The 20,731-nt window shown below is 35.1% G+C and overlaps 1 protein-coding gene across 1 annotated transcript in view; it reads left to right on the top strand.

Moving 5' to 3' along the window:
- LOC143257225 (kinesin-like protein KIF3A) overlaps nucleotides 1-20,731 on the top strand; it is a 72,132-nt gene that overhangs the window by 35,948 nt on the left and 15,453 nt on the right. Inside the window, 3 exon segments of the mRNA XM_076515641.1 lie at nucleotides 7,081-7,165; nucleotides 11,693-11,798; nucleotides 15,179-15,318. Coding sequence (XP_076371756.1) covers nucleotides 7,081-7,165; nucleotides 11,693-11,798; nucleotides 15,179-15,318 — 331 coding nt within the window.

Genomic DNA, 20,731 nt, shown 5'->3' on the forward strand with positions numbered 1-20,731 from the left:
AATGCTTCATTATTCCCTCATAAATTAAGTTTATACTGTATTTATAGGTTCGACTTTGTGCACTTAAATTAATTAAGTCAGCATCAAATAGTTGGTTAAACATCACTAGGTAAATGTTCAAAAATTTTGTTTTATTAAAAGCATTCAGAAACCCAGCCACCAATATCCTTCTCTTAATTACGGTACAGAGATACGTCATAGACCAATGGTTTGAGAATATGGTTTGTAGACATGGCTACATTCTATGCAAAAAGCAACTTGGCTGTTGACTGGATGGTTAAGTTTTTTTGTTATGTTCATTTGTCAGCTTATTAGATTCAAGTTTTGGGTATCAGTGTAGATTTATTAATATGTCAAAAACATGGATAAATGGTTGTTGCATGTCAACTGAAAATTACCTAATGTTTTATCATGTGATGTCTCAGAGGCAAAAAAACAGAAGAAATCATTAAATAATGGTGATGAAAAACAATAACGAATAGAAACTGTAACTGAATTAAGCAGTTTCTCAGTTTTTGCTTCCTCTGTTGGTAAACTGACCACCTAACCTAAACTAAAATGGTTAAGTACCGGTAGGATTATTTGAAATTTGGATTCACATACAGAGTTTATAATAATGGAGAACAACTACATTGTATTCTTGATGTTGAGAAACCCACTTAAAATAAAAATGTACCTCAGAACAGCTGGTATGGGTATTAACACTTTTATTGATAAGGAGCGAACAACGTTTCGACCTTCCTAGGTCATATTCAGGTTAAGAAAGAGACAGTTTGCAAGTGACCATATAAATGTGTATGGGATTGTATGGGAAATTGCAGGTGGATGTTAGATTATTAATTAATATAGGTACAAAGGTGTTCCTTTTTATTGGTTTAATTTTGGTTTTAGTTGCTGTGTAAGTGGGACTTCTTTGATTTTGCATTTGTTTGTATTTGTTTCCCTACATAATATCCAGGTGTTTTCTATGGTTATGTTGTGTTTATTTGATTTGTAGTGTTCAAAAATGTGTGAAGGTGTTTTTTTTTGTTCTTTGATTCTAGTTTACATTTTTCTGCTTGTTTCTCCAATAATGAAGTCGTGGCAGTTATTACATTGTATTTTATAAACAATGTTACTTTTTTATTTGTCAGTGTAGTTTTTACATAGTATGGACTTTATTTTTTACCTGGTTTTTGAATAAGTTTGGTGTGTATTAGAATATTGTATTTTGTTGTAAGTTTTTTCCAAATGTTGGTTATTTTTTTTGCTGATGTCAGTAACATATGGTATGCAGCAGTATAAGGTTTTGTAGTTTGTTATAACTTGGGATTTGTTTGTTTGTTGTTGGTCTAGGTGTGTGCATATAATGTTTTCCATGGTTTTTTTAGGAAATTTGTTGATTTTGATGAAGTGTTTTATTTTGTTGATTTCATTATTAATTGTTATTGGGTGAACATAAATTTGTGGCTGGTGTTTATTTGGTTTCTTAATATGTTGAGTTTTTGTTTTGCTTTATGTGCTGAGCCCCAGGGAATGTATAATCCAGTATGGGTGATATTTCTGTGGATTCCTGTTTTGAATTGTGTGTCAGTTCTAGTGATTTTGAGGTTAAGAAATGCTATTTGGTTAGTTGTTTTCCTATTTGCAGGTGAACTTAATGTTGGGGTGTATCAAGTTAACATGATTGAAAAAAACTAAGTGTGTATTTTGTAGATGTGAATCCAGCAATTGTATCATCAACATATCTGTACTAGAAAAGTGGTGGGTGTAAGGCTGAATTGATCACATGAGATTCAGTCTGTGTCATAAAAATGTTGACTAGAACTGGTGATACAGGATTCCCCATACTTAGACCATTTATTTTTAGGTAGTCTCAATTGTAACATTGTATCTGTTCATCTGAAAAAACTTCAGTGTCAATTTGCAGATGAATTCCAAGAATCAGTGTGAGAACATGATTGAATCTGGAATCAACTTAATGACAGCAAAACTCTCATTCAGTCAATGGCAGCTTAGGAAAAGCTCACAGAACTATCTACTAATAAATACCTTCAGACAGAATTATAAACTTTTGGATGCTAGCCTCTCAAGAAAAGTAATTGATGTACTTTTACCTTTCAACATGTGTGCAAGACAGAGATTTTTTGCTTTTACAATGACCAAAACAAAGCAATAATTTTGTCTGCTGGTAGAGTGGAATTTCCAAGTTTCTGTGCCTACAGTTCAACCAAGAATGAATCTCATCTCGTTCCAAGTTCAAGTCCATTCTTCACTCTGAATTGATGAATAAACTGAAATTGTTTACTTTATGCTACGTACCATTTTAGATTTACATGTATTTATACTAAAGTTATACAAAAATTAACATAAATGTTTAGATGTGAGTAGTTTTTGAGATTTGCGACTTTAATGTAAATCACTTTAACGTATCAGCCCCCATACATAGTTTCCCATCATGTTTTCGTTATATGCTCCTTCTTAGCGGCATTCAAGGCCCACTATATTTTAGATGGGAGACTTCATAAAAAGAAAAGTTGTGCATTACTCTATTAGAAGAAGAAAATGTGCATGTGTGCACACGAAATAATAACTTGTGAATGTTCAAGTCCAATATTGTCTGGTTCCAGCTTCTGTATAGTGTATGTTCAAGTCCAATATTGTCTGGTTCTAGCTTCTGTATAGTGTATGTTCAGAGAGTCTTTCAACTTATACATGTGATCTGTGCTACAAAATGTATCTGGATAAAACAAAAACATATTAGTTTTAATATGAGATAGTTTTAAAAAATAAATAAAATAAAAAATTATAAACTAGAGTCCAGTACAATTGCAACTATAAGTATTGGTGAATGATAATGTTTTGGTTAATTATTAGAGCTTATAGCATTATCTTCTGAAATATTTTGAAAACTTAATAAATTTCCTTTAGATCAGGCCTGGGCAGAGTCTAGAGTTGATGGTAGGTGCTGTTGACTAGCTGTATTCCCTTTAGTTTATCATTTAAGGATGATTATCTCAGATAGCCCTTGTGTAGCTTTGCAAAAATATCTAGAACAGAGGCATTAAAAAGCCCTTCAGGTTATTACTTTTCTGTTTGAATTTGGTCGTTATGAAGGAAAAAAATAAATTTTCTCAGCAAAAACAGTAATATGCTGTCTATTTGAAATATTGTTACTTAAAATGTGCATAAAAATTTCTAGTCTTCTACATTATATGAATTAAGGTAATGGTCTGTTAAATATAATTGTTCTTTAGTTAGCAGGGTAAAACAATAATCAAAGTATCATAAATTCTCATTGTTATTCTCATTCTTTAATCAAACAGTCTTTTACAGAGAGCTATAATTTATTTAAGTCTTGACCCCTCTCGGTGTGGATTCCTGTACATGGTGAGGGGACCTCCCAAGGAAGGTTCTGTTCTTTCAGTTTACCTCTTCTGGGATCTAAACATCCACCCAAGTGTTTGCAGTGTGTGGCAACTCATAAAGGGGAAGATAGGATCTTGGTGGTTGAGGAGTCTAACCCTAACATGCCACTTTGGCCTTGAATTCCTGTAGATGGGCAGCTTTGGGGTGGCTCCCCTTGGGTCAGTCGGCTGGTCCACTCAGGCTAGGGTCAACCAAGTGCCAGTGTTGGATGTTCTTAACAGGTGTTGTGGACATTATATCTGATGCTGGTGTTTGGGTGTAGTGCTCACAAAACCCTGCATTGCTGCAGTGTCCTTGTTTGACACTGTAGTGCTTCCCCTCGTAGGGCTCCATGGTGGGTGGGGTCAGTGGGCATCGAAATTTCCCTTTCTTTATTATGGATACTCCAATTAAAAATCTTAATAAAATAGTGAAAAAACAGTCTGTAGGTAAACAACCATGTCTTAAAGATTCTGAGCAGCAATCCTCACCATTTGTAACACCTGTTGTACCTCATTTTTTTATATTGCACTCACTTTCAGACAAACCTTTAGGACAAATGTCTCTCTATTTCATTGAGAAAGGACTAGAGGGACTTGCTGGCTCTCCAAAGTCAGTAAAAAAGCTTTGATCTGGTGACATATTGGTGGAAACATCCACATCTCAACATGGTGTACTCCTGTTGCATTCAAAAGCAATTTGGGATATACCTATAGAGGTTGAATTCATCATGAGGAGTTATTGTTGAGAGGGATTTGAAGAACGTCCCAGAGTCAGAGATTCTTGTTGGTTTCTCCACCCAAGGAGTTTCTGCTGTGAGGAGTATCTCCATTCGTAAAGATGGAATTATGGTGCCAACAAATGTCCTCATTCTGACATTGACATCACCTTGTCTGCCTGCCACCATCAAGGCAGGTTATCTATATGCTTATGAGTGTGAAATGGACCCTCATTGTATTAATTGCAATGACTCTCACCCCTCCTAATTTCGTTCTTGCCCTAAATGGTTGGAAGAAAAAGAGGTGCAGCGTTTGAAAACGATTCATAACATTACCTATCCTGAGGCTCAAAAACTGCTGTCCACCACCTCATCTCGGACGTATGCTGCTGCATTTCCACAGCTACTAAGGGAATGCAGACAGATTTCTTTGTGCCTCCTAAAGAATCGTTCTCGAAACAGACAAAAACTCTTTTGACCTCCATGGTAGAAAAAGTTAACGAATCAACTTAGACACTTATCTCTATCCCTTATATACATTCCACTAAACCCCAAGATCCACATCCTTTGGTTCCAGGTACAGGCATTTTCTCGGATCCATCGTCCTCTCTTACCCCAAGATGCAAAACAATCATTTGTTCACGTCCTTATGGCCACCATGATACAATGGAAATGTCAAGATATACATTCTAATCTGGATGACATCAAAACACTGATTGCTTTCTACCATCCTGTTTCTCTCTCCTTACAGGAAACCTTTCTGAAGCCTGCCGATACAGTCACATTTCGGCAGTTTTCTTTATACAGAAATGACAGGCTGTGTGATGGACGAGTTCATGGAGGGGTAGCACAGTTAATTGAACAGCATGTGCCCACCCTGTCTTTGCCACTTGACACACCCTTAGAGGCAGTAGCCATCCGTGCTTCCTTGGGTCATACCATCACTGTTTGTTCTCTCTATCTGTCACCTGGAGAGACATATGATCAATCAGACCTTGATGCTCTCTTTGAACATTTTCCATCTCCTTTTTTTTATTCTCGGGACTTTAATGGACATCGTCCCTTCTGAGGAAGTGCAGGTATTGATAGGAGGGGTCACTCTGTAGAGCATATGCTCTCTGATCACAACCTTTCTCTACTCAATACTGGTTCTTCTACTTATTTCCATGTGCTTAGTCAGTCCTTTACTACTATTGATCTCTCAATTTGCTCCCCTTCATTATTTTCCCATTTTTCATGGAGGGTTGACAATAATCCACGAGGCATTGATCATTTTCCTATGATCTTGAGAGAGACTGGCCATGGTCCATGCCACCTGACCTGCGTGCTCCAGTGGAAGCTGGATTAGGCAAACTGGCTTTCTTTCACTGCTCTTGCAAAACTTGATCCTGCCATTTGTCTGTAAGCCATCAATAGATGACTGTGTGGCAGCAGTAACTGACTGTATTATATAAGCAGCTGCTCAATGTATTCCTAAAACCTCGACATGTTTTCCACTATATTCTCATCCATGGTGGAATTCTGCCTGCCACATGGCACGGAAGGCTCAAAAACGCGCATGGGGTACTTTTCGTAGATATCCCACACTCTTGAATTGCATTGCTTTCCAGTGGGCCTGTGCACATGCTCGATGGGTAAGATGTCAAAGCCAGAAGGAATATTGGATTAAGTTCACAAGCAGCATATCCTCTACTACCAGTTCCAAAGTCATTTGGGACAAGAATCGAAAGCTATCTGATACTGCAGCTAACTCTATCTGCTCTAGCACTGTCACCACTGTGCCTGTCCCATACATGGACTATGGTCCTGTATTCAAGGATCGGTTTCATGCCAGCTAGCAGTTGACTTGGAGTGAGCAACGCGAAAATAAGTTTTCCAAATAAAACCCTATATTGGACTTTGGCAGTCTTGTTTCTGTAAGGATCGGAAAGAGGAAGTTGTTCTTACTAGACTATGCATTGGTCACAGTTTTTTAACTCATTGTTTTCTTTTATCTGGAACTGATGCATCAGTGTGTAGTTTGTGTAATGCTCGGATCACAATGAGACACATTTTACTTTCTTGTCATCGTTATGATTCACAACGATGACACTATTTTAAGCACGTTCTGTCCTAAAGTTTGCCCATAATGTTAGAATGTTATTGGTGATCGTGACACTGTTCACCTTGGTAATGTTTTTAGTTTTTTAAAGGCCATTAATCTTTTTTAATGTCATTTAAGTTTTGTAATATATACTTTACACCACATTAAAATGTGGCTCCCTTTTACAAATCACAGTTCATCTAGTTCAATCTGAAATTAGAAACTGACTATAATGTTAAGTAACTTGAAACCAGGACTGGAAAGGCCAACTTCAGGTGACTGGCAGTGGTTTTTGTACTTACCTGTTAGTCTTCCTGGCGAGTTATGATTATTACAGTCATGCAACAGAAAGTCCTTTACAACTTGAATTACTGTAGTTTTTCTCTTAACATTGTAGACAAGATGTAAATATTGGTTTTATGCTATTTATTTATTTTTTAACTTTGTTTTGTTTTACTTTAATTTTCTTTTATGAATTTTACTGAATTTACTTTTACCTTTTTACCGGACGTTTGGCACAGATAGCCTAGCTGCTTTGTGCCATAAAACACTAAATCAACCAACCAACCAACCATTTAAGTCTTGAAGTGTGAGAAAAAAAAATATTTATAAAGATCTGAAGTAGGGTAAAATTAGAAATTAAATATTTCCTCTATCAGTGAGATATCAAATTTTCAAAAAAATAATTATAATATTGAAAATTGTTTGTGAAAGTTTAAATTATCAAGTTTTTATCACATCTAGAATTTCTAGATTAATAAAAGAATGTTCTAGATGTAAAATGTAGCTTCACAACTCAGCTTGAAATTTTGCTATAAAATAAAGGATTATATGCCTGTTAATTAAACTTGTTTGTTACTTGCTGTAAGGATAATTTGTTTTTTTTCATCAGGTTTTTAGTGCGTGCTTCCTACATGGAAATTTATAATGAAGAAGTTCGAGATCTCTTGGGAAAAGACCAAAATGTTCATTTGGAGGTTAGCTTGTTTTTCATACTTTATTACCTGATCCTAAACTTTTCAAAAGCCTTTTTTTTTTAATCCATTGTACTTTTGTTGTTTTAAAACCTCTAAAGATGAAACAGAATGAACAGTATAGGAGCAATACTTGACTGTAGTTACATGTCTAGGAATCTCAATGTATTAAGTCTTTCTCTTAGTCAGCTGTGTTTTTATGTGTAGATTAGTTAAAAATAACAAAAAATATAAATAATTTAAGAATATAAAAATACCAACTGAGCTAAATAAACTTTTGAAATTATTAGTGATATTCAGTTGTACGTTTATTGCCAGTGAATTGTTTATCCCTCTTGCTATGGGCTTCCTTTTCTATGTATATCATGTGGTTTTTCTGAGTTATCTTCAAAATTTAATAACATTATTTTGTTGTTATGGTATATGAATAAATTTTACATGAAAATGTAGTTAGTAATCCAAATTTTAACATTATATAAGTTTTAAGTTTATAAGGCACTGTTAAAAGAAATTCTAAATTCCCGTATTATGAGAATTGGGACATTCATTCTCTACGTATTCTCCTCTTCTCTATTTTATTTACCACCCCTCCAAGAAAATTAAATGTAAAGTAAATTACTTGTTATACTGTTATAATTATGAAATTGAAACAAATATAGGTGGTTACTTTTTTTGATATTTTAATGAGTAAAAATAAGAATAAATTGGAAACTACCATTAATTGCAAACCTTTTCCTGTAATCGTTCCACCACATAAAAAAATCATGTCACACTAAATCTCAAAAATCTATTGTTTTATTACTTTTATGTGGATAGTATACTAAAATTATGTTATGAACAGGATGATATTAACAATGAGTTATTACCTATTAAAGCACATAGCTGTAGAATGAGGTTTTAATCCTACTGTTTGTTATTGACAGCTATTAAGAAACTAAGGAACAGAGATTATTAAGTTAAAACCATTTGATAAAAATAGTAAAACAAGAAAACTGTTTGGTACTATCATTTATACCAGGTTTATTTTGTGAAATAATGAAAAATTTAAAAGACAAATGAATATTTTCCCAGCATACAAAGCAATAAACAAAGCCAAATTTTCAATATAGATAAAGATAAAATTGATTTAATGGAAAAATTTGGTAGATATAAATTATCATGTGAATGTAAAATAGCTTAAAATTCAGAATTAATAAACACAAAAGAAATGTTAAAAATAATAAATTGCTATTTAGCAGAACACATCAATGAAGTGAAACATGCAATTCAATGTTATTTTAGCACAAGCCTGGAAATTTTATTTAGTATAAATGTAAGTGAATCTATTGAGATAATTAAATATAAAAAGTAAATTTAAATTACTAAATAAGGATGATGGACCTGATAGAAATGTTGTCAGTAGATGGTATGAAATTCTTTAATATGTAAATTGGTACTCTGGTAATTGTATAAAAAAGTGTTATGTTTTGCAAAACATAACACTCTCTGAAGATGAAGAACTGATATATGTCAAAACATGTGGAGTGCATGAGACTGTTTTCCAGTCTCCTTGGACTTTTTTATGTATTTTAATCTTGTATGGTAAGTTATTGTATGTTTGAGATTGAAAACTGTTGTACTTTTAGAATTGTTTTGAAATAATTGGGAGTTGTTTTTTATATTGAATATTACACAAGGAATTTTTTAAAGGTTACTATTGTATGTTCATGCAACAATTCAAGAAAAAAAACACAAAACAGACACATGCCGGACTTTACATAGTACCTGAAGAATCTTATTAGAAATGTTTGTTTTGCTAAAGTTGTCCAAGGCATGATATTGTTGAAATTTAATGCAATAAGTTAAGAAGCTAGCCAGAGAAAGAATAAATTAAGAGAGTAAATAAAAAGCTAGCTGCAGACACAATATTTTTAAAAGCTAACCTGGTAACTTAACTATATAGCTAGAGACAGTATTATTGAAAGTTAATATAGTAATTTAAGAACACTAGATGCACAATACTGCTGAAAGATAATATAATAACTTATGAAATTAGTCTGACAAACAATATTACTTAAGGTTAACAGAGCAACTTAAGAAACTAACCAAAAATACAATGTAGCTAAAAAAGTTAGCTAGTGGTACAATATTATTCAAAATCAACAGAGTAACTTCAGAAACTAACCATGCAGAAAATCTCATTGAATATTAATAAAGTTATTACAGAAACTAGACAGATACAGTGTTGTTAAAAATTACTACTGTAACAAAGAACCTGCTGAGAAAGACAATAGTGTTGAGAGCTAATATAGTAATTTAAGAAATTAGTGAGAAATGCAGTAATGTTAATAAATAAATTTGTTATTTATACAGGTAGTCAGACATCACAGTATTATTAGAAATTAATAGAGTAATTTAATAAAAATACTGAGAGACAATACTGTTGAAAGTTAACTTGGTAATTTAAGAAGCAAACCAGTGGCAATATTGCTGGAAGTTAAAACTGTAAATTGAGAAAATAATTAGTAATACTTTACTGCTTAAAGTTAAGAATGTAATGTAAATAAATAAATAACTAATGGCACTTACTGCTGAAAGTTAATCTTTCAAGGAACTTATCAGACATAATACAGTTGGAAATTAAAAGAGCACTTTAGAAACTAGTGAGAGACACATGATTGTTGAAAATTAACAGTTATTTCAGAAACTAATTAGAGATAAATATTATTTACAAAACATATGTATCTCTAATGACAGCTATTTCTCAATTTTTAGGATTTCCACTCTTTGTCCATATAATTACTGAATGCACTTGCTTCAGTCATTTATACCCCACTTGAATTGCCTTTGTAAATTCTAATTTACACTGCAATTTTGAGCATGGTTGGTGTTTCTGTGGTTATATCATTGTTTAACAACAACACAAAAAAAACAAAACGTGCTGACAGTTATGTGTTTCTGAGTAAATATTTATATTATGGAATCCAACCAGACTTCTTTTTCATCTCTGCTATTTGTTGTTTGTTAACAGCCAGGGGAGAGGCATCACTTTCATTTGAAGCTGACAGTGATATGATCTGTTGCAAGATGGATAAATTCATGCAGACAAAGGGTGTATGTCTGGGGAGGTTCTGAGGCAGCTTTTACAAATGATCTGGGACTGGCTAGGGAGAACTTAGACTTGCTTTTTCTGGCTTCTTTCACTTTGATGGCTTCAACAGAAAATAATTTTGATCAGCCTCTTATAGCCCTTTTTCTTCAGTTAGTTACTTGACTTTGTGAGGTTTGGAGGATCTCTCCAATTGCAATTGAATCTACTCCTTCCTTTTTGACAGAAAAGATAGCAAGTGACTTCTTGGTTTTTCCTCTTCCTCTTTGTATTGCTGTTCATGCTGGGAGCTTAGCCACTCAGTTACATTATGGAATACCAATGCCTTGTCACCTATATTGGAACAGCATGCTTCGGCTTATCACTGCTAGGAGGAGATATTCCCAAGGGATGAACTCCCTATTTGACTTGTTAGGATGTAGATAGGAACCTGTGATCACTTTAAAAACAGATCACAATTTTCTTGGGTTAGGCTTACTTTTACAACTGTTACGAGGTATTTATCCAACTTTTGTCTAAAGCACATCAGTATTCTCTGCAGTTATTTGACGACGAATTGTGATTTTGCCAATGTCTACCTCCTTGAGATTGCCTTCTTGAGTTTTCTTTGGTCTCCTGGTTGGTGTGTTCTTGGGATTTATTGGCTAGAGACACTCTGTTAGAAAGTGTTCATTTACAATCTGCTGCACTCTGGGAGTTATGGGAATCTCCATTTTTTTGTCCCATGTTGTTTGCCAAAATTCCAGAAATGTAAGAATCATGAACTGATAAAGCCTGTTTACATTCTTTTCTTATACTGGAGAAATCTATTCTGTCACCAATGTGGTATCTCGTCCATGTGGGTGTATTTTTCAATGCTCACTTAAGTCCCATTTAACCAATCCCTATCCAGTCCCAAGTGTTATAAAAATTTTGCTTGTGAAATTTGAAAATGTTCCAATGCATAGAAGTATTTTCAATCTTAAAATGAAAATTACTTTGCATGTTGCCTGTCCAACATGTGAAATGAAAAATAGACATGAGAAAACATAGATTAACAAATCTTAAGACTTAATAAAAATCTGGTATTTTGAATATATATGAAAGCATTGTAATGTTTACTGATAATATTTTAAATTTCTTAAATATATGCTTACTAATTTCAAAGTTATAACATAAGAACTATGACAAGCAGAAATTGGTCATGAGGTGGGTCCAAGGGGCTGAGCTCATGCTTAGAGTCAAAGAAAGTAACCAGAGAGATACATATTATTGAGAGTTAATAAAGTAATTAAATCTACTGATGAAAGAGGTGATATTGTTGAAAGTTAACATTGTTACTAAAGAAACTAACCAAAGACTAGTTGTTGAAAGTTACTAGTTATTTGAGAAATTATTCAGTGACGCAACAAGAAACTAAGTGTTTTTCTTTTATATTTGGCTGTGATTGAAATCTTGTATAGGTGAAAGAAAGGCCTGATGTAGGTGTTTATGTGAAAGACCTCTCTGCATTTGTAGTAAATACAGCTGATGAACTTGATAGGATCATGACTCTTGGGAACAAAAACAGTGAGTGTTTTTTATTTTTATTGATTCATGATATAAAATGTTGGCACTTTATCAATGTAACAATGATAAATTTTGTCCATAAGTGTAAGTGTGAACCATAAGATTTTGTATAAATCACTGGTATTTTGGAAGTAGATTTTCAACTAACAGCATCTTAAATATGTCCTATATCAGGGGTTCCCAACCGGTAGGTTGCGACCTCCCAGGGGGTTGCAAAGCCTTGTTAGAAGTAGCTTGGAATAACATTAATATTATTTCATCAATTACATTTTCATGCTCTTACATTTTTTTTGTTTCGGTGCAAAGCAAAACGTGTGCTACGTTAGTTCAATGTCATTAGGTGATATTATGGGTGTATGTATGTGTGCCTGTGAGTGAATGTGCCTGTGTGAATGTGTATGTGTCTGCAACTGTATGTATGTGTGTTGTGTACTAGTGAGTAGCGAGTATGTGAGTGCACGAGCATGTACATATGCTTGTGTGTCTGTTTAGCTGTGATTAAGTGTGTGTGTCGCTTGTCGACACGCGGAGTCACATGTCCGTTGTTGATTGGTGGATGACGAACGCACGACTGGCCACGCCCCTTCCCTCCCAATACTTACCCCATCATTACTCTACCTGTACCCCCCACAAGTAGTCAGTGTAAGATCTACAGTTGCCAAAGCGTTCATTATTCAACATTTTTATTTTATTTTAACAAGGAGATAAGTAAGCAGTAGAGGTGAGTTGTGTCCATGGCTAAACGGCGCAGATACTCAGAATGCTACCTCAACATTGGCTTCACCACTGTGCTCGCCAACAACGGCATTGAGAAACCACAGTGTGTTTTGTGCCATGCTGTCCTGAGTGCAGAGTCAATGAAACCATCAAAATTCAAGCGTCATCTCGAGATGAAACATCCAGAACACGCAAAGAAGGGTTTGGATTTCTTCAAATGGCATGAACGGTGTCTTAAAAGCCAAAGAATCGATAGAAGTGGGTCGTTTCAGCAGCAGAGTGCAGCCGTAGTGGAAGCTTCATATGAGATTGCAATCGAAATTGCTAAACAAAAAAAGCCTCACACGATTGGAGAAACACTTCTTGAACCCTGCATGATGAAAGCAGTAAATCTTATTCTTGGAGAAGCCAGTGCAAAGAAGATGCAGCAAGTATCCCTGTCAAATAATACTATACAGAGGCGCATTTCTAAAATGTCTATGGATGTGAAGGAACAGGTTTTGACTGAAATCAAGGGTTCCCCTTTGTTCTCCTTTCAGCTCAATGAGTCAACAGATGTAAGTTCATGTTCTCAGTTGCTTGTCTTTGTGAGATACATTAATTCAGGTGACATCAAAGACGAATTCTTATTCTACAGTGCACTTGAAACCACAACAAAAGCTGATGATGTCATGGAAAAAGTTTCAACTTTTTTCAAGACTAAGATCTTCAATGGGAAAACGTGTGTGGGGTTTGTATGGATGGGGCACCGGCTATGCTGGGATCAAAATCAGGATTCCAGTCGAGAGTGAAGAAGCTAGCACCTCAAGCAAAGGGCACCCACTGCATGATTCACCGATATGCTCTCGCCTGTAAGACTCTCCCTGCCCCTCTGCAGGAAGTGCTTGAATCTGTAATCAAAATTGTAAATTATGTGAAGACTCAAGCACTCAACACTCGCCTATTCAAAGAACTATGCAAAGACATGAATGTTGACCACGAAGTCCTTCTCTTCTACACAGCAGTACGTTGGTTATCGAAAGGAAACGTTATTAATCGTGTCTTTGAAATGAAAGATGAAATAAAGCTATTCCTGGAGACTCAAGAAAGGAAAGATCTTGTAGCTCACTTCAAAGATGAAGCATGGAATAAAAGGGTTGCATACCTAGCCGACATTTTTGACCAGCTGAACAAGCTCAATTTGAAGCTTCAAGGAAGGGAAACACATGTTCTCCTTTTTCAAGATAGTCTTCGGCCTTTGTTTCCAAACTGCAGAACTGGCATCGGAAAACCAATCTTGGAAACATCGCTATGTTTGAAAAACTTTGTGGAGTGACGGATGAGTCTTAGATCCAACTGGATCAGTTTCTCAAGGATGAGATTACCGAACATCTTCAGTCTCTAGAAAAGGAAGTCGAACGTTAATTCCCTGAGCTATCACAGGAACAGGAGGCCCTGGCAAGGAACCCATTTTGTACTGAACTTGATGTATCCAGCATCCCAGATGATATCCAAAATGAATTTCTGGATCTAAGGAACGACTCTTCAGCTCGTGATCTCTTCAAGGTGAAATCCGTGACTCAGTTCTGGTGCTCTATGTATCAGTCAGATTGGATGTTGGAGATGACATGAGACTGGCTCTAACAAACGCCCGGCCACGAATTTCAAAGCTTGCTGCTGAAATGCAACATCAGGCATCTCACTAGCTGGGTTGGATAGCTGTTCAAACCTATGTTAATATTATTTTAAGAAATATATGTTATTTTTGTGAATTCAGGTTGGACCAATGTGATTTAATTTGCTAATAAATAATTACAGAATTTTTAAATATTTTTTTAGATGTTTCTTTCCCTCTCCTTCACAGAAAATAAAAGAAAAATTAAGCTGCTGATAGTAAGCCTTAAGTAGGGGGTCACATGGGTTTCAAACTTTTAGGTAAGGGGTCGCGAGTGCCAAAAGGTTGGGAACCCCTGTCCTATATGAATATTCTGGCCAGGTAACCTTTTCAGGTATTTCTGAAATTATGGAAAATGTGGTTTTTATTGTGTTAGCTGAAAAGAGATTGAAGAATATTATGCTTTGTATCAAATGCTTAATCTGAACTATTGCATTAAGAAGTTTTATTTAATATTGTTTTGGATGGAGTGAAGCATATAAAGATCTGAAAGTCTTTCTTCTCTTTAAATAAGATTTGTAAGTAATTGGTCTGAGCATGACAGTAAGATGAGTGGAATCTCTGTAGTTAATGTCTATAACATGATCTCTTAATCTAGGTAATGATTAATATCTAACATTTTGGTTATCATTAATTCATATTTTGGCTCTAAAGAATTGTTTTAATCACATAAAACAATAAATGTGTAGAATCTAGCGAGAAGATAGAACATTTAATCTGCATTAACTACGTGTTCAGCACTTGCATCTTTTAATCCAGTTTTAATATATCTGAACATTGGTGATTTATTAGTTCTATACTCTGAAACTAGTGCAGAGATTTAGTAGATTTTATGGGAAAATAAAGATCCACTAATTATAAATTTTAATTTATAGAAAGACTGGACTTCAACTACATTTTGTGCAATTAATGGTTTTAGTTGAACAAATTTTAAGTTGCAAGTAAATTGGTTCAGTTTTTTAAACTTATCAGTCCTTTTATGTATGAACTGTTTTTTGATGGTTTTCAGGAACTGTTGGAGCAACCAATATGAATGCACACAGCTCTAGATCACACGCTATCTTCTCAATAACTGTGGAATCTAGTGAGAAAGGACTAGATGGACAACAGCATGTTCGCATGGGAAAGCTTCATCTAGTTGACTTAGCTGTGCGTATTAGTTTTCTTCAATATACTTGTATTTTAAATACTGTATAATATATTCACATTATCTGTATATGCCAAAATATTGTATTTTTTACTTTATTTTTGCTTTAAATCTAGCTTTGAATTTCAGATATAGTTGATTTTGCTAAGAGATTTTGATTTGAATGTTAGCATCTTCTGTTGTATTTGTATTTACTGTAATAATTTCATATTTAAGTTTAACTGTTGTTGTTTGAAATTCAAGTAGTTTTCCTTCCATGAAAGCTCTTGATTTTCAATTTTGGGAGCAAAAAATGCATGTTTGATCAACAAATGCAAGGAAATGTTCAAGTTGAACTAAAACAGTTCTTTAATAAACAGTTTATTGGGAAAATGTAACCATCTTAAGCTGTCCTGTGGCTTGTGGGGGTTATTTATATTGTAAGTCTTTTTTTATAAGTGCTTCAAAAGGTTTCATTTACAGATTCTAGTATTTTTTTATTTGCTAACATCATGGCAACTTGAATACAATCTTGTTATTAGCCCAGTGCTATATTTGAAATATGAAGTTCAGAAGTCATTCTAAAGCATAGAATAATCTAAGATCTATAAACATAATAGACTATGGCACCTAAATGTGACCTAACCATCCACAGTTATTCAATAATGAGAGTTTATGTAACTGTAGCTATTATTATAGAAGTATTTGGTTATGAACAAGACTTGCAAACAGGTCATTAAATCATAAACATAACAGTTGAAATTGCAAAACCAATATTGTAAATATAGCCACTATCTACAGTTAGAAGCTGAAAATGTTGAGATTTGTGCAACAGTTTTTCATCTCACACTTCAATTCTGTGTTGTCCATGAATACGATCAGCTGATTGAATACTTTTGTACTTTTCATCTGGGTTTGGATCCGTGAAATACGGCATAAATTATCTGAATAGGTCGTTCTCAGTATGTGACTGGATAACTATGGATGGACAACATAAATAAAACATGCTGCAGCAGGATGCTTCCAGTGGATCAAGTAAATTTGTATTCATGAAATTTGTGGTACTTATTTCTGTAAAACAGCTTCTTATAAATACAGGTTATAAAGAGGCAACCCCTTGGTGTGGATTCCTGTACGTGGTGAGGGGACCTCCCAGGGAAGGTTCTGTTCTGTCTGGTTACCTTCTCTGGGATCTAAACATCCACCCACGTGTTTGCCGTCGCGTGGCGACCCGTGAAGGGGAGGAGAGAATCCTGGTGGTTGAGGGGTCCAACCCTAACACACCAATTTGGCCTTGAATTCCTGTAGACAGGCGGCCTTTGGGTGACCCCTTTTGAGTCAATCGGCTGGTCCACTTGGGCTAGAGTCAACCAAGTACCAGTGTTGGAAGTTCTCAACGGGTGTTGTGGACGTTGTGCCTGATGCTGGTGTTTAGGTATAGTGCTCACGAAACCCTAGCGTTGCTGCATTGTCTTTGCATGACTTTGTAGTGCATTCCCTTGTATGGCTTCATGGTGGGTGGGGTCAGTGGGTACCGAAATTTTTATTTTTCCTATGGATCCTCCTTCAAAAAATTTAAATAAAATAGCGAAAAAACAGTCAATGGGTAAGCGACCACGTCTTGAAGACTCTAAACAGCAGTCTTCAACATCTGTAACACACGTACCTCATTTTCTTATATTACATTCTCTTTCAGAAAAACCTTTAGGGCAATTGTCCCCCTTTTTTATTCAGAAGGGACAAGAGGGACTTGCTGGCTCTCCAAAGTCAGTAAAGAAGCTTCGATCTGGAGACATATTGGTTGAAACATCCACATCGCAACACAGTGAACTCCTCTTGAATTCAAAGGCAATTGGGGATATACCTATTGAGGTTACACCTCATGCTACTTTGAATTCATCACGAGGAGTTATTGTTGAAAGGGATTTGAAGAACGTCCCCAAGTCAGAGATTCTCGCTGGTCTCTCCACTCAAGGAGTGTCTGCAGTGAGGCGCATCTCCACTCGCAAAGATGGAGTTACACTGCCAACAGATACCCTCATTTTGACATTTACTTCATCACGTGCACCTGCCACCATCAAAGCAGGTTATCTAATTTGCAGGGTACGGCCATACATTCCAAACCCTCTCCGATGTTTCCGATGTCAGAGATTTGGCCACTCAAAGACATCATGTCGTGGTTCCCTGACATGTGCTCGTTGTGGGGGCAAGGACCAAGATGCCTATGAATGTGACATGGACCCACATTGCATCAACTGCAATGGTTCTCACACCTCCTACTTTTGTTCTTGCCCAAAATGGTTGGAGGAAAAAGAGGTGCAGCGTTTGAAAACGATCCATAACATTAGTTATTCTGAGGCTCGGAAATTGCTGCCCACCACTCCATCTCGGACATATGCTGCTGCACTTCATTCCACAACTACAGTGGGAGTGCAGACAGATCTCTCTATGCCTCCAAGAGAATCTTTTTCAAAACAAATGAAAAGCCTTTTGACCTCCATGGTTAAAAAGGTTGATAAATCGACTTCCACACCCATCTTTGTTCCTCCCATACGTTCCATCAAACCTCAAGATTCACATCCTTCAGTTTCAAATACAGGCATTTCTTCTGATACATCTTTTTCTCCTATCCCAAGAGGCAAAACAATCATTCGTTTGCATCCTCAGTCACTGGAATCCCCTTCCAATAACAAAGACCTGCTCACTCGACCCAGGGCAGGATCCATGGAGGTTGATAGACCTCCTCCGACTAAGAACAGTAAGGAAAAAAGACGTTGTCGTAAACAGAAGGGTTCTCCAGCCAATTTGCCTACACGTCATTAAAAATGGCCACCTTGATACAATGATACTGTCAAGGTTTATGTTCTAATCTGGATGATATCAAAACACTGATTGCTTCCTACCATCCTGTTTGTCTTTCCTTACTAGGAAAAATTCTCAAACCTGCTGATACAGTCACCATTCGGCAGTTTTCTCTGTACAGAAATTACAGGCTGTGTGGTGGTAGAGTACATGGAGGGGTGGCACTATTGATTGATCAGCATGTGCCCACCCTGTCTTTGTCACTCAACACACCCTTGGAGGCCGTAGCCATTCGTGTTTCCTTGGGTCATGCCATCACTGGGAAGTGCTGTTATTGATGGGAGGGGTTGCTCTATAGAGTGTATGCTCTCTGATCACAATCTTTCTCTTTTCAATACTGGTTCTTCCACTTATTTTCATGCACCTAGTCAGTCCTTTACCGCTATTGGTCTCTTGGTTTGCTCCCCTTCATTGTTCTCCCATTTTTCATGGAGGGTTGACAATAATCCACCAGGCAGTGATCATTTTCCTATCCTTTTGAGAGAGACTGCCCGTGATTGATGCCATCTTACCTGCGTGCCCCAGTGAAAGCTGGATCAGGCAGACTGGTCCAGTTTCACTGCTCTCGCAGAACTTGATCCTGCCATCGTAAATCAGCCATCAAGAGGCAATCAAAAGGAAAGAAGAAGAATGGATTAGATAATAAACTCATAAATTATTCACTATAATTTTATAGATTCCCATTGTCATTGTGGAAAATAGCAAGCTTTTCTACTTGTCAATTTGTGATAGTAGTCATGAATGGCAAAGTGACACGATCTAGTGCTAACACATTATTTCACTTGTGTGTTATTATCAGTCTTTCCCTTGATTGTTTTACTTTATACAAGCAAGTAGAATGGGCTTCTCTAGAAAAAGATGACATGGCTTGATTGATATGACAGTACTTATTAAGAGTGTTGTATGGTCAGTATGAGAGTAGGAAAATAGTTCGTAAAAAAAAAACTAAAATGTATTTTCCATTCGTGTTTTCCATATTTTTGTCCAAATAAATATCACTACATCAATATTATTTAAGTAAATGTGCCAGATTATGCACCTATGCAGTTCATCATTCATGCCTCATTGGATCAAGCTCTTGACCCATACTTTAGAGCTGTTGTGCATGATAAGACTGATGGTCAAATATACTATTAAATTTGAGCATCCCAAGAGTTGGAAATGGGTGCTGTTAACCAGGTATCTTTCTTTTAGTCTGTTAATTCAAAGCCAAGAAACAGCTAGTATACATAACCCTTTTTTTTTTGTGTAAACACAGAGACATTTATCTGATTTGTTGTTAGATTGTTTGATCTGCCAGTACAGTTTCACAACAATATACTTGTATATTTTTAAGGTATAGGTTTTAATTTGTTTTGTAAATGAAGAGTTACCTATAGGTAAGAAAGAAAGTAAAGGTTTTTGGTTTGTCATCTTTTGTTTTACATGTGGTTTAATCTGTAAATATATCTTTTTACACTTAAGCTACTTTACTGCCATGCTTTTAAAAGAAATTTTAACAATAGCAGAAATGGACAATGCTATAATAATAGCTTGAACCCACCATTGAAAGAGATAAATCAGTTACATCTAATAATGGATACTGCTACTAGTAATTAGAGAAACTTATGAAACACATGGTTGCTCAAATAAGAATTTTAAAATGTTATGTATATACATAAATTAATCTACGTATTTTTCAGTACAACATTAATCAGGGAAGTTGTCTATAAATAGAATTCAAGAAATTGTAATATTATCAGCTAACACATGCTGTTTATCCTGGGAAATAATAAAAATTATGGTTCCTTACATTTTTTTTCTGAAATTTATTTTTACTTATTTCTGAAGTACACCTTTTAATGAGAGGAGAAAGGGTGTACCAACTATATATCAGCTGCCTACTTCAAAACATAGCTCTCTCAATTTTTTTTTATAATGTCATGTAACTATGTATATCAGGGTTATCATATCTTCTATTGAATATAGTTCTTACTTATTGCTAGTTTCAACAAGACCAGATTTCCTTTTTGAAATGCTCTACATAGCAAACTGCTTTTTATTTTTTGGTATGAGTGATCTTTTTACCACATTATGCAAAAGTAACTTAATAATTTAAAAAAGTATTCAGATCATAAGATCAAACTAACTTTATCAGTTTGTTGAAACTTGTAAGTACAGAAATTGTCACTTTAACTGTTACAATAACTTCTACTTTGGACTAAATCTTTAGAAAGGTTGAAGTATGAAATATTATAGTATTATTGTTAATGGGTAGGAAAGTGAACAAACATTTGAATAAAAAGTAAAGTTTTGGTGAAATTTGTAGCTTTAATTGGTTTTCTAAGATAATTTTTTTTTATATATACAGACATTTATGATCAAAGTTTTATATTACATATAACTTTGAGAACAAAAGGTAAATTATTTTTTTTATATTTAGACCTTATAATTTGAGATATGTATAAATGTATGTGCTCATGGTTTTTAAAAATGTCTAAACCTATTAAAATGTGTAGAATGTACTAAAAGGCAAAGATACAGTAATTTTTTTTATTTAATCATTACACATAAAATTGGGTCTTATGAAACAAT

This window comes from Tachypleus tridentatus, chromosome 1 (genome assembly GCF_004210375.1).
Source record: "Tachypleus tridentatus isolate NWPU-2018 chromosome 1, ASM421037v1, whole genome shotgun sequence".
Classification (NCBI taxonomy): Eukaryota; Metazoa; Arthropoda; class Merostomata; order Xiphosura; family Limulidae; genus Tachypleus; species Tachypleus tridentatus.